Raw genomic sequence first — 15,605 nt, 5'->3', positions numbered from 1 at the left:
AAAGATATGCTAATGACGATGGAACCGTGGAAGTAAACAGCAGGTGCAGAATACGGATATGGGAAAATGAGGGTATTCAAGGGATTGAGCTTCTTTTCTTTTCTTTTTTTTAAAGTAGGTAAGTAATTGTGAAGTTGCGCTGCCCCGCGTGGAGTGGGAAGGACATGCCACTTTTGGGGAGCCGTAGAGAGAAGGCCAGGTGAAACCAAACCATGACGTCGCTGCCGCAGGGAGCGGAGAGCTAAGTGGCCGGTTGTATCCGAGCACAGAGGCTAGTGAATACGGTGAGACCAGAGCCTGCAGATATACTCGTGCGACTCTCTCAGGAGCCTTGAATGCTAGGACCAGAATTTAGAATTAGATGTGAACAGCCACAGGCAGCCTGCAGGGAGGGAGGGGGGTATATATTTGGGGAGGCAACAAAGGAGAACTTGGGGAGGTTGCAGACAGGGCAGGCTGCAGCGTTCTGCATGGGTTGGAGCTGCTGAACAGAATACTTTACGAGCCCGGCTTGGTGGGAGTTGCAGAAGTCCAGATGGGAGATGAATAAAAGGTTGGGCTGCGTCCCACATGACACATCTTTTCATTTTCTGTCTCAAGGTACAACTCAAACTGGGATTTATGTATTTATTTACAGATTTTTTTAACAGGGACACTGCACAGGGACTGTGTTCACCAAAAGGCTGGTTTTCAGAATGGAATGGAAGCCGACGTTGGGCATAAAGATTCAATTCTTTAAACTTGAATCACTACTGAATACTAAAACAATGAAGTTAATCCATTGAAATATTTTACTTTGAGAAGCATCTATATTTCCAATAGCTGATTTTGAGTTGTTCAATTTCGGCCTGCAACTCATGATTACTTTCATTATCAACTAATAATAATAATAATAATAATCCGAATATTTTCTCAATGAATTGATTATTGATTGTTTGGACGATAAAATGTCATAACATTTACAATTTCCTAAAGCCAAAGGGGATGACTTTTTGTTTTCTCCGTCCAACTGTCTAAAATGAATATATATTTTGATCTAACTCGCTAATCCTCACAACTGAGAAGCCAAGTTTGGTATTAATACTTGAAAAAGAAAAGAAAAGAATGTAACAATAATTAATTTATTTCATGTCCATTGACAATGGAAAAAAAGCTCTAGTGCAATTTCAGGACCTTTAAAAAAAAAAGTACATAATTTTTTAAAAGCTAAAAAACTATATTCAAATTGCTTAGATTATCTAAAAATGCAAGTTTACAAAATTCAAGATGAAAAGTCACACTTGAACCGTTGGCTATGATCAGTCAGTCATGTAATCCAAGTAAGAGGAGTTCAGAGTTGAGACTGATTTTTATATCCAAATAAAAGTTTTTGAAATTGTAATCTGAAAATTTCAACAAGGGAAATTCAAACCACAGACAATCAGATAAATGGTTTTTGCTGAATATTACTTAAATTCTTCTAGTTCAGTCATATTCAAAGTTTTCAACAGTGGTTACATTTCATAATCAAATGTTCAATTGCTTCTAAGATTAAAATCATTATAGTATTTCTTTGCTTCCATCCGGCCACATCTTAAATAATGTCTGAGTCTAAAATTAGATACACAAAAAAAGTAAAAATATATTGAAATATAATGTAACTTTGCACATCAATGAGATGAGAATTTGAATGAGTCTATATTTACCACAAAGGGAAACAGCAGCATTACTAATTATGAATTAGTAAGTGTATCATCTAAAAACAAGCAACACATTCTGTACATCTAAAACAGCACACACACAAAAATCACACTGAATTAATGGAACAATGAAACAAAGAGCATAATGGGCAACACGTGCAATTACAGTGATAACAGAAACAGAAATCGAGTACACTGACAGATTGGCATTAGCGAGCTGACAGCAACACAGAGCAATTAATTATTAATGCTGACAGAACTGATTATCTATGAACCAAATGGGAACTACTTTGCCGGTATGTGTTAAACTCTCTGACAGAAGTTGGAGAAGAGTTTTACTCCTGTACAACACTGACAACAAACACAAAATAGTGAGTAATGCCAGGGAAAATCACTGATGTACATCTTGGCTGCCTCAGCTGACACGTCGAGTCGAAATACATGAATCTGAAATTAGCTGCATTTAATTTGATTTGTACATAATGCAATGTCTTTGTCTTTTCTCCTGACAAGAGACACCTGAGGCTACACAAGACCTACTCGTCTTGGTAGACAACATATAGCGACGGAAACATTTTAACATGCACCATTGAGATTGTGAGTTTAGTGTTAACTTGTGTTTCGGCACCGCCGTGTGATCTTATTAGATTGTCAGTCACAAAGATTTGGATTTCAGTTTCGAGGACAAATAGATGATGAGTCATTATTATGTAAAGTCAAAATGAGTGGGCCCAGTATAAAGCCTTGTAGAACAAAAGTGGACAAGCAAAGGTCAGCTGATTGACGAACATGTTCTTAGACAAATTGAGACTGGTTTGAGAAGTGTCATTCTATTAATTTCTTTCTACAGAAAAGTAGAAAACACTCGTGGGAAGATGACAGGGGAACTAATTGATTGTCAAACGCTTTCCTGAGATCAAGAAACAACTTTACGTATGCCTCCTTTTTTATTGACATAACAAGTACCTGTCTATGGAATGCCATTTGATGATGTATTCCATGTCCAGTTTCCTCCACTAGTTGAATTAGTGAAATTATGTGAAAAAATACCAACCAATCAGGACGAAGGATTTTGTAATTATCCCACCTTCTTTATTTGCATGTTGGGTACTAGTTAAAATTATGCCTGAGGATGTGTAACTAGTTAACGGCATGTTATAGAATTTTTTTTACCTGAGTAGTAGTCTATTTTGACCTTACTAGTTAACTAGTGAGGCTCAGAATTGTACTAGTTAACAGTACAGGCGTGTTTTTACCTTATTATTTAAATTGATGAAGTGCTGCATCTGTCTTACATCACTAGTTAAACTAGTGAGGTCAAAATGGACCCCAACAAGTTAACTAGTCAGTGGTTTTATCTTGACTAGTCAACGAGTAAGATAGTCGAGCCTCACCAGTTAATTAGTAGCTCATTTGTGTAACTAGTGAGCACTTAGACATTCAATAGTAAAACTAGCAAAGTCAAAAGACATTCCACCTAGTTACCTAGTGAGCATTTTGGTTTACACTAATTTAACTAGTGTAGGAAACTGACATCTGACATCAAGGTCTTCATACCTGTGTGACCTCCTGAACCCTGTTAGATCCGAGAGATAAGCCCCTCCCACAAGGCTATCTATTACACCAGCTCATAGGCCGTTCATCCCAGTTGCTCAATAACCTCATTCTTTATCACAGCTTAATACACATATTTGATTTCGACAGAATACACTTGTCGTTATAACAAGAGGAACTTTGATGAATTTCTTATAAAGCAAAGACTATTTTAGCAAAGTTAAGGCTTTCAGCTGAAAAGGCACATTCTTCCTTCGTGCACAGGCGAGAGAGTGAGAGAGAGAGAGAGAGAGAGAGATAGAGAGAGAGATTGATAGAGAGAGAGAGAGTGGCCCTGCAGTGTATCAACAACTGATAGTGTAGTCACCACAACCTCCTTCCGTGTTCATCTATGCCAAATGTCAATCCACACACACATAGAAATAACATCACACATTACCCCATGGGCCTAAAATCATACTACACAAATGCAAAATCAACTTTTAGGTTCTACTCATTAGTTATATACGCTCTTCACTCAGGGCAGCCCCTCTGGGATCTCAACTCTACTTGACAACCCCCACCAGTTGAGGGATTTGAGCCTTTTCTTAGCAGCACCGAGCATGCATGAGCAGTGGGGTGCTGCTGGGTATTTGTTTGTCTACTTACTCTTTGACATGCTTGCGGCACGGCACAGAGTTTCTCATGCAGGTGCCGGTGAGGATGTCCACATTATCCACGATGACGAAAGGTTTCTCCTCCAGGGTGACGATGGAGAGATGGTTTTCGTCTGCATCCTCATCCCCGTGGGAGTTATACCTCGGCCACACTGGGAACATCAATGACAACGTCCCGTTCTCCCAGCGGCCCATCTGTGTGTGTGTGTGTGTGCGCAAACACACAAAAACAAAATCAGGGATACCATCTTAATTAAAGTGCTTTGCCTTTTTAATTTCCGTGCTCTTTTGCAAAAAACGCCGTGTTCATTTGTTACCTTCTCCCAGTTCCGTTCACTATTCAGGACGATGACAACCAATTTGGGGTTGGCCTGGTAACCATCTGGCGTAAAGGATAAGTCGCGCCCATCATTCCATACATGCATCATGTGTCTGAAATAAATGGGAGCAGAAGAGAGCATGCAGCTGTTATTTGCTTTTGTTTTGCATCTGTTTGAGTGTTTGTGAGTATGAGTGCACAAGAGCGTATACATTTAAAATAACAAGTAAAGCACTCTATAATCACTGCAAGAGTATCCTCCTCAAATCAATGCTGTCTTCACCCACTGTGTGTGCGTGTGTGCGTGTGTTTATGTGTGTGTGAGCCTCGCTTTGTGTGTAGGAGTGGGACGAGTCAGAGGGCACATATCTCTCCAATCAGCATTCTGCATTGATTTCTGCACAGATATACACGCCTGAAAGACAAGTCACTGGTGCAACAAGGCTGCCCTCACTCTTCTTACTCACAGTTATCTTGCATACGCAAACAGACCCTTTGCAGAAAAATTTACACATTTGCCAAAAGTGAAGCAGTAGAGAGGAGTAAATGAACCAGTATCTCTCACAGTGATGTGGGGTTAAGAATACACTTGCTCCAGTAAAACAATTCTCAGAAGGCGAGGATGGTCTGAGTGGTGCGACTGGGATGATAGCGTGAATTCCCACTGGGGGAAAAGAGGCCTGTCTAAGGAAGTTTACTAAAAAGGCCAAATAACAAGAGAGACAGCAGCTGCCCAAAACAACTTTTTTTTGTAGATGCCTCGCGTTCTGTCTTATTTCAAATAGTTTGATTCATTTTGACACGGTGTCGAGCGCGCTTTCCACGGGTGATGCCGTATGACTGAAGTAGAATATTTTAAAAGTCAACGATTTGCAGCTTTTTATCTGCTTTACAAACATTTTAGAATTTGGCGCAAGAGTCCACTTTTCTATTTTTTGGTAGCACTTTTCTATGGCGCCCATGTCTTCAATGCATTATAAACATACTTATAATGCGTTATAACTTTCTTATAGTAATGTATTTCTATAGGTATAAGCCCTCGTATTTAATTCTGTCATAATATTAGTATTCATAATGCTCTATAATAGCAATCATAACACATTATAAAGCCTTTTACAATGACTAACAAGGCATCATTATACCTAATATAATTAGACTTTTTTGGCAAAGATTATAGTGTATTTCTGTAATTTCAATAGTTGTAATACATTATAATCATTATAAGCTTTTTTTCAATCATGCATTATAATTACTGTCATAATGCATAATGATGTGATCATAAGTTACCCATAAGTTCTCATCGGCTGCTTTAAATGAGTTAATGAACGTCTTGAAGCAGAGGCAAATGTGATAGTTTACAAACTTGTTAAATGGTCATTGTTCGCTTTAAGTAAAATTAAGAATTATCCATACATTTAAACTGTCAGTGAGTGACCAGCAATTAGGAAGTATTATGAAACTTGATCTTATAAGCCAATAAAAAAACAATATCATCGCTATTGTTATGAATAATTTAATAGATGCATTCAAAAGGCTCTTTAAGTATTCACAGATGCACAGTGTCATTGTTCTAAAACAATGAGTGACAAAAGGAGACTTAGATCGTGTGAGCCGGTCAGAGCATGAAGAGAATCTTTCGAGTGCTGTTTGGCATATGCGCCCTGCAGGTGAAAACTATGATAATTGCACTCCGACACACGTAAATATTGTTGTTGGAGAGTGGATTAGAGAGGGGTACAATAATCATCTGTTTTCCCAAAGACTTGGAAACAGGCCTGTGCTCTTTTGAAGCGGGCTCCACTCACACAGAGTGAAGAGTAAATAAAGAGGTCCCTGTCTCCCTCGCATGAAGGCAATGCCGAAATCCCAAACAGCTCTGCCGTGGGTATACCCTCTCTGAACAAACACAAATAATTAAACATAAACCTACAAAGTTACACATAAGAGACTTCTCTGTGCTGCATACCTGAACCTGCCTTTGTCTTCACAGGTTGAAATGCTGTTAGTGACATGTCAGGACAATTATATATTTCTTTGTTTGAATAATATTCGTGGTGCAGCAGGTGATGCCCTTGTCACAGTGCATTGCCACAGCTGAATACATACTGTATAGCAGAAACACTGTTCAGTCTATTCTGGGAAACCGCTGTCTCCTCCTATTTCAGGTTTGTTACCATTTTTGGGAGAAGATTTTGATGTAAACGGATGAGGCTGGTGTGTTTTTTAAGGCACGTGGAAAAAGGCAGATTATTCTTCATACATTCATTCATATTTATACGTGTATTCCTGTCATTTTGTGATACTGTGTGATATCAATAAAACAAGATGTCTAGCTACATTAAAAAGGGGTTCAGTGGCTTTTAAAATGCCGTCTGCAAAATTATTATTGGCATTGCCTAGAAATTCAATGCCCGTTTTAAGAGCAGCATCAGACACATAACCGGAAAAAAAAAGATGACCTGCTAATCCGAATAGCATCTTTCAAATGTGGGTCCACTTACCACTATGTGCAGAACATTTTCCTTTTATTGAAGTGCTTGGGTTGCCATTGTGCAAGCACATTTCTAAAGGTATGAATAAAGAAGGAGGGGAGGCTCTTCCCAACTTCTGTATTGTGGCAAGGAGCATCTTTTCAGAAAACAGTGACAGCTTAGGGGTTTGCATGGTACAGTGGTTCCATCAAATAGAATAACCTTTCGAAATGTACGACCAGGACAAACCTAAATAAAAACCCTGTGCCATTGTGGAGACCAAATAAGATGAATTAGAGTCCGGGATATTAATGCCTGTCAGGCAAGAATGACGTGGAATCCAGCGGGACTGATAATGACTTTTAAGTGCCAGATGATTTTGTCCTACTCCTCTCCACCTCACGTTGTTTATACACACTGCGGCAAGATTGTATCTAGACTAATGTATGCAGAATTCTGATCACAGCCTCGCCACTTGCAAATCGGGGTAGGGAAATCCAACCTGTCAGTTTATTATCACAAAAATTGGCTGCAGTTGTTTTGACAAATATGCAAATTACATCCAATAAGTTAAAAATGAGGTACCTCTGACAGAATGAGGAAAAGATTATTCAGAAAAAAGGGTTGGAGCTCCTATTGAGGTCTGAGTTGTATTGGATCAACCTGTCAACATCGGCGGTATTGTATACGCTTTGATATATACTGTAATGGGCTAATATGAGAGAGAAATGGGATAATAAAGCCATTCTGGTGAGAATCACACTGCGGCTCTCATTCTAATGAGGCAACTCATAAGTCATCATAGATGTGCAGAGCCGAGCAACCTGACCTCCATGAATTCAGTCAGTTTAGCATCAGTGTCTGAATAAATAATCATATTTTAGCCACTGAATGCCTCATATTCAAGACGTAGTCATAATATCACACACAAAAAAACCCTGAAAGGAAGCAGAGCTGCGAACAGATTCACGATCTGTGCCTTTACAATCGTGGATGTTTCTGTGTGAATGTGTGTCTGGGCCCATTCCCCCTTCTGGTTTTTAAAACATTTGACTATTTCCTCATCACAGAGACTTCAGAGAGGAGTACATACACTTAATGACATGCAGTCATGTGAAGTAAGGTGCGCACATAGAACTACACGTGAACACACACACACACACACACACACACACACCAGACGCATGGTAGGCTGTAGTTAACGCAGGGCAGGAAAAACACGGAGGACTGCAGGAAGTTCAATTCCTTGTTGCTCGGCTAAGGCAGCAGAGTGAGCTCAAACACAGAGCAGCCATGCACATTGCACACAACAGCTAATAGTGTTAAATGTCATTAGACATCACAGTGTTTAACACTTCTGTCATCTTTACTTCCTCTCTCCGTTCTAGCCCTCTCATTAGTGCATTCAAAAAAAAGACTTATGTAACACGGCTCAACACCCAGCTACAAAGGCGAGCAGAGTTATGCAAGTCCCCAGACCTTGATCTCCTCACACTCTCTCACACGCTCACACACACACACACACACACACACACACACACACACACCTGCGCAGGGCGCTAGGTGGGAGCTTCCCGGGGCTCCTGTCTGACGGTGTGCTGTAGCAGCTGCTCTGGGCTTCTGGCAGCTCCCCCTTCTCCCGCAGCATGGCGGTGGCTGCGGAGGAAATGATGCCCACCCCATCGCGCACCCGCGTGTCCAGCGGGTACTCCCAGTCATCATAGGACACGGAGATCATACCCAGAGGAAACACCTGAGAGGGAAGGAGAGGAGATCTGAGAGGTGGCAGAATATGGTGTGAAGGATTCAATTTGACTTTTTTTTTTTTTACCCCAGTTTTTAACATCCAAATCTCTCAAAAGGTGACAATCAGGTGATTTATTGGTTTTGTGTGCCTTCCTGAAATAACTCATATCTGGATGTCACATAAGTGTGAGCAGACTGTACGTCCACAAACTGAACTGCTCATTTAGATATGGCCTCCATCTTGAAACTGTCAAAATGAAATAATTGAGAAACGAAATAGTGGACTAAGTTTGTCTCTCAAAACCAGACTGAGCAAACATCTTTTTTTTAATTTTTAAAAGCCAGCACTCTAGTCTGTCAATCTACCCTACAATATTTTGTTTTACTTTATTTTGCCACAAAATGTGGAATCTTTGAAAACAGAGGCATGAAAACCAAACATTAATAGGGACTTGAGAATGATGGACAGGGAGAAGAGGAGGATAAACATTTCAGAGGAAAAAGTAAGCAGAAATTGGATATATTTTGAGTTTGAATGTGAGGGGAACACTTGAGCTGATACTTTGAATTATTTGAATTATTTATGCACATATTCATATCCTATTTGGATAAGAGCTACCTTGCTGTTTTTCTTTTTCAGAGTGAATGTGTATGTAATGCTGTCAAACATCCTATTTAGGGAATAAGCAAATGTTTTCAGGTAGAGAGGAAAGTAAACAAAGCAGTAAACAAAAAATGAATATGCTAATACAACGTAAAGGAATAGTTCCACATTTTGGGAAATATGGGTATTCGCTTTCTGAATAGATGAGAAGCTTGATCCGACAATATTTGTCCGATAATATGACAGTTAGCTTAGCTTAGCATAAAGACTGCAACCATGTGGAAACAGCGTGTAGCGCAGTCTGCAGAAGAAGAAAAATCTGATTTCCAGCACCTCTAAAGCTCACTCATTAATATCTTTTTAATTCATTTTGAACAAAACTAAATTAAAATTAAGTGGCTTTGTGTCAGACTATTTCTTGGCAGGGAACCGTAACAACCTTAACTGGAAACTGCAAAATAGTCCGGCACCCCGTATAGAATAACAAATCGTCAGCAAACAAGATAAAGCATGTTGAAAAGCTTTAGAGCTTCTAAGTAGATTTTTGCTTCCTTCAGAATTCCAGTATTTCTTTATTGCTGTCTTTCATATTGGCTGCAGAGAATAAAGGAGTTATTGACAGGAGAGGTAGCAGATGACCGGCAAAAAGCCTGGAATTAAAAACACTGCCACCTGTTAGTACATATGGGGCCTCAGTACCTCGGGGGTAAAGTCTGGGTTGCCAGTGGTGAGACTGGACACAATCCAGATGTAACCGGCTCCGATCAGGCCCAAGGAACGAGCTTCCTCGAGTATGTACCTGTGAAGGAGAAGAGTCGGAGAGATACTAAAGGTTCACTTTGGCAATGTGAGACAGAGAGACAGACACAGAGAAAGGAAATCCACTCACACAGCCTCATCCTTGGAGCAGTACAGCAGTATAACAGGACTCTGGATCCTCTTGAGTGCAATGTGTGATTTAGAGTTTGGGTCGCCATCGACAGCATCTAGAGTCACCACACTCTGCAGGTCCCAGCGCACAAAGCTGTAACAATACACCATTAAATAACACGCGGTGCTTAATCTCGTCAGCTGCCGTAAACAAAGGATGGGTGAAGGGGGGCTGTTGTGTATTCATTACCTGTGATCCACCGTTATCTTCAGTGTGCTGATGAAATCCTGGTACCCGGGGAACTTGGAAGTGACGATAGAAAAAACATGCCAGTCATACTCCTCCATGATGGAGAGCATGAGCAGAGCCTCCTGTTGCAGAGCGGCGCCGAACTGGAAGAACGTGGACTTCTCATCCTGCAATGACAAACAGGCCGGCAGCAGAGGCAGTCAGCAGATTTGTCTGAAGAACTGAATTAATTGCAGAGAAGGAGGGAAGAAAAATAAAACAAGAGCTGGCGGGAGTGCAAATCAGACTCAAAAACCTGGTGGAATTAAAACCGTTTTCAATTTTGTAATCAGTGAGTCAGACCCGGAGTATGACTGAGATAAGAGCGTTAGAAGAACGAACGAGGGGGAAATGGGAAAGCGAGGAAGAGATACTGAGAGATTGAGTCAACAAGTCAGAATATACGCTGCAAGAGCGAGTGACTGCTGGCAACAGGAGGAAGCTCCTGGTCGGCGATAACGGCCTCATAACTCACAGGCTAGATCCACTCCGACGCTCAGCAGCCAATAAAACAACAGCCATACATTTATGTCTCGGAACCTAATTGGGGCAAATAAAAACGACTCATTGTGTCTGAGGCTGTATTATTGAACTGGCTTAATGTATTAAATATACCAGGAAAAAAAATCACAGTCATTAATGCTGAACATAATTGTTCTGTGGTACACGGACTACGAAAGATATGGCATCATTTTAGCGGTTTTATTGGAAGTCAGATCCAGCATTAATTCCCAATGTCATGTACAGTTACATCATTTAGTCTCAGCATCGGAGGGAGAGTAAGGGTCAGCGCGAGAGCGAGCGGCAGCGGCAGCAAGCATTACAAAATGCAAAAGCAGCGATTAAACAGAATGAAACCCAAAGTGAGTGTGAAATAAATTGCTAATGATTTCTGAATGTATGTTTGCATGAAGCGTAAGCTGAGTTTCCCCCTGGGGACACAACAAATAGACAGCGACGCAGCCCATCCACCAGAGAGGGGAGAGGAGGAGCAGACAGGGAGAAAAAGAAAAGGCTGAAGGGGAGAAGAAGATGGAGAAGAAAAATGCTCCAGTCCCGTGAGTGAGATTGAGATACCTGCTGCAGGAAGAGGTGGAAAAGGAGTGAGAGTCTTGGGAGAAGAAAAAAAAACTAAGAGACAAAAACATCAAACCTCCTCGCAAGGTCCCTCTTTTATCACACACACACATGCGCACACACACACGCGTGGGTGCGGCACATGCACACATACATGCGCTGACATCCCCTCCAGAGGGCATCAAAGAACGTGACACATTAAACATCAAAGCCCTCATAAACACACATGGAGAATCAGCTGTCAGCTCCTGTCTCTCTGCCCCCCACCGCCTCCCCCTGCATGTGCTTATAGGTGTGTGTGTGTGTGTGCGTGTGTGTGTGTGTGTGTGTGTAAAACCTATACTGTGCCTCTAGTGTTGTCCCTCAGTTTAACAAAAAGCTCACAGCTCAGGCCATCACACACATAAAGCCGGCCCCGCAGAGATTTAACTCCCCTCCCTTCACTGCTACACAAAAAGAGAGAAAAGTGGGAAGGAGAGAGGATGAAATTGTACTTCAAAAAGATCTATCTCTCTCTCTCTCTCTCTCTCTCTCTCTCTCTCTGTGTGTGTGTGTGTGTGACTCTATACTTTACTCAGGTTTAGAAAAAAAAGACAAAAATCTCTCCTTGTGCGGCAACAGGCACATCCACAGTTTTACCCAGATAACACGGACACACAAGCACAGATACTAACATGCCGCCGCCCACTCCCTCACACATACAGGACTACAACCGACAGTTGCATAGAGACCAGCGCAGAAACAATCGATTTAACAATGAATCAGTCGACAAAAAAAAACCTGGTAATTGTTTAAGGGATAATTCCTGTCTCTTACAATAACATGAGTCATATTTATGTGGTTTTGAGAATGACCGCTTATGATTATATCGTGCTCTTTTAATCACCGCACTGCAACAACGATCCACCGAGATCAGATGAGCAGATCGGTTGTAGACAAGACAACCGTTTAGCCAGATTATCTAAGCCGCTATATTTGGAAATGTATGCGCAGAACTACTGAAGGGGGCCGTGGCATTCAGATGAAGCTGCATTCCAAACCGGTGGGATAGGTTAGCCTAAACAGATGGAATGTAGATATATGGGTAGCTGCTCTTTCCTTTGATGAGGGAAGGATTCAAGACCAGTGAAGCATGGTTTACCTACTGTGAAGAGCCGTGGTATTATTTTAGATCACAACCTCAATCTCCAGTCTCGTGTTAAAAAGCTATCTGAGTCGCGTTTTTTTTTTTTCCACTTGAGAAATATCGCTCCAATGAGATCTTTTTATGACGTTGAGTGATCTTCAAAGAGTTTTCCCTGTTTCCTGTGGATGACTGTAATGCTGTGTTTACACGGCTTGACCAGTACGTGATAACACTATCGTATCGCTCCCATTTTAGCCTCCCTTTACTGGCATTAAAAAGTTTGTAATCTTGACTTTTAAGGCCCTGCATGGTATGGCACCTTGCTACCTGGCTGAGTTTGTAATTCCTTAGGTCCCAACCCGGAGCCTGAAGTCCTCTGATAAGGCCATGTTGGCTATTCCCCGGTCAAGGCTGAAGACCAAGGGTGACAGGGCATTAGTGTTCGAGCTCCAATCCTTTGGAATAGATTACCTGAGGAACTCGACTAGAAAACTCACTGCCAGCTCTCAAGACTCACTTTTACTGCTCGGCTTCTTTCTTTTTTTAATTAACTTAAATGCTACTTATTTAGTTTGTTCTTTTTCTGTACTTTCATCTTCTTCTTTTTTTTATTCAGCTGTTCTATATGTAATTTCCATTTGTTGACCGTAATCTTTAAATTGTTCTGTTTGTAAAACACTTTGTCACAGCAGGTGCTATATCAATAAAGTTATTACTATCATTTAAATGCGCATTTGGTCAGAGAAAGGTGGAAAGGTTTTCAGATATAACTAATAACTATATGTAAGACTACTGGCTGGATAAACAGAGTTGGGCCAGCCAACCATGGTTAGCCTCACAATTACAATGTAGATAGAAGGTGAAGGTAAGAAGATGTACAGCCTGATACCCACTGGGCCTCATGACAGGTTTCCCACACAGTAGGAATGCTCACATGCTCATGCTTACTTAGTTGTGTATTAATAACAGATAAATGTCAGTAATTTCTCCTCATTGCACAGGAAATCTGTGTGTGTGTGTGCACAACTATGTCAAGTACAGTAGGTGAACCAAAAAGTTCTTCCATAACTGTGACAGTTAACAACATCTTTGTTTTATCTTCCAATTATGTTTGGCTAACCTGAAGGTTTGAAACCTGTATGATTATCCAGTTATAATATAATATAATAAACCAGAATCCAGAATCATCTTTTGAGTTATTTATTAGCAAAAAAAGGGGAACCTTTCTGCTGGTTCTCGATATGATGATTTGTTGCTCTTTTTTGCTTGCTGGCTTTGTGGATTTTATGAATAACAAAATTGATTTATACTTAACTCAATAATGAAAATAATAAAGAGTTCAAGCCTTATTACAAACACACACATTGTGTTAACTTCACTGATGCCAGGTTTAAGCCTGGATATGTAAACCCTGAACAACTTCGTTACTAACCAGAGGCCTCAGAGCAGATTCCTCCTCTTGAATTTCAGGAGCGGCGAATCTGGGATAAAACGGCCAAAAACTCCTCTAGTCTGAGCACACAGGATTCAAAATACATCAAAACCGCTTCCAATGAACCCAACATCCAACAAAAACACAGCTGATGTCAAATTATGAGGAATCATATATGCGCACACACACACACACACACACACACACACAGTCGCTCTTATGCGCTGACAGGCTGAAGATATTTCAGCGCTGGTGCATGTTCATAACATGCTTTTAACATGTTTAATATTTACACCTGTCATCGTGGTACAATCCATCCACTTTATTTTAAATACCTTCACAATGTGGAGAGGAGAGGAAGAGGAAGAGGAAGAGGAGAATTGAAAATGAGTCTTTTTACAAGACTGAGAGGTGAAAGGGGAAGATGATAGTTTCTGGTGGTTACTGAATTATAAAGGATAAAAAGAGACGTTGACACAGACCTGCATCTTCTCATCAAGTCACACAAGTCCACCAAGGAGCTCACGTATGAATAATGCACAACTATAACACACACACACACACACACACGTATTTCCACATTATAACCCACATACTCTACCTAGAGATTTACTGATGACATTGTGCATCAATTATACAAATACAGTGAACTTCATGTACTTCACATCCACCCACGTGCATGCACAGACACACACACACACACACACACACACACACACACACACACACACACGCACGCGCGTGTGTCTATGCACAAAGGCCCCTCAAAATATAGCTTAACTCATGAGCCAGCATACCATTAAATAATACACCACATACAGCATCTCTCTCTCTCTCTCTCTCTCTCTCTCTCTCTCTCTCTCCCTCACACACACAGACACATGCTACTTTATGTCAAAATTAATTTTTGTTTACAGCAATCAAGTGAAGAAAGTATGAAAGTGTGGAGAAAGCTGTAGAGATCCAGGCTAATGAGAGAGGAACTGACACATTTCTAGAAATCATTGGGAGAAGGAGTCATGTGGGCTACAGGGGGAGGAGCTGAGTAGAAGTGAAGGTGGATGAAGAGAGAAATACGCAGCCAACCGCTAAGGAGCAATAATTGAAAGGCTGCTAGAAGAGTACATGACATTGGGCAGCACAAAAGAAGAGGATGGGGCTAGTATGCAGAATAATGAGAAAGAGATGGCGGTAAGGAGGACGATGATGATGAGGCCAGCAATGTGTGATATTAATGTTTAATGCGGTAGGTCAGTTTGGATGGCGCAGCTACATTAAGTTGGCCTGACAAAGTACGGCCCCCAGATGCTGCGAAGTACCATCTCACTTAAGTCTGCACAAAAGTGCAAGAAAACTAGCATGGCAAAATAAGTTCTGTGTCAACAAAGTGAAGTCACCCCCCAAAAAAAAAGCAGCGAAAGAGTTCCAGCGGCAGCGCTACAAATGCAGAATAATGTGGTCGAGAGATTGAAATAGAGATTGGAATATTAAACATCACTGGCTGCACACACTGCAGAACAAGTCTCTTCCCAGTAGCAAAGGTTTCAGGCACATTTAACACCTAAAACGTAATTCGGTAAATACTTGAACTCCTGTTCATGACCGTCTCATTCACGGCGCAGGAATCCAAGTGAATATTTAATGGATCATTCTGAGGAGCGTGTGTGAGAAGGCATAATAATTAGCTGCTGTCCAAATAATTAGACGGAGAATTTCTCAAGTAAAAAAGGTGACATTCGGAGTGCGGTTCATTTTACAACATGTCGTGACATTTTGACATGT

The 15,605-nt window shown here is 40.9% G+C and overlaps 1 protein-coding gene across 1 annotated transcript in view; it reads right to left on the bottom strand.

The window, feature by feature from the left end:
- grin2ab (glutamate receptor, ionotropic, N-methyl D-aspartate 2A, b) overlaps positions 1 to 15,605 on the bottom strand; it is a gene marked incomplete at both ends in the record, with an annotated part of 91,265 nt that overhangs the window by 16,809 nt on the left and 58,851 nt on the right. Inside the window, 6 exons of the mRNA XM_079219709.1 lie at positions 3,882 to 4,084; positions 4,207 to 4,321; positions 8,227 to 8,432; positions 9,729 to 9,828; positions 9,919 to 10,053; positions 10,150 to 10,316. Coding sequence (XP_079075835.1) covers positions 3,882 to 4,084; positions 4,207 to 4,321; positions 8,227 to 8,432; positions 9,729 to 9,828; positions 9,919 to 10,053; positions 10,150 to 10,316 — 926 coding nt within the window. The remainder of the gene's footprint in view (positions 1 to 3,881; positions 4,085 to 4,206; positions 4,322 to 8,226; positions 8,433 to 9,728; positions 9,829 to 9,918; positions 10,054 to 10,149; positions 10,317 to 15,605) is intronic.

The sequence above is a fragment of the Taurulus bubalis genome (assembly GCF_910589615.1).
Source record: "Taurulus bubalis genome assembly, chromosome: 6".
Taxonomy (NCBI): domain Eukaryota; kingdom Metazoa; phylum Chordata; class Actinopteri; order Perciformes; family Cottidae; genus Taurulus; species Taurulus bubalis.
This window is presented reverse-complemented; position numbering and strand designations above follow the sequence as displayed.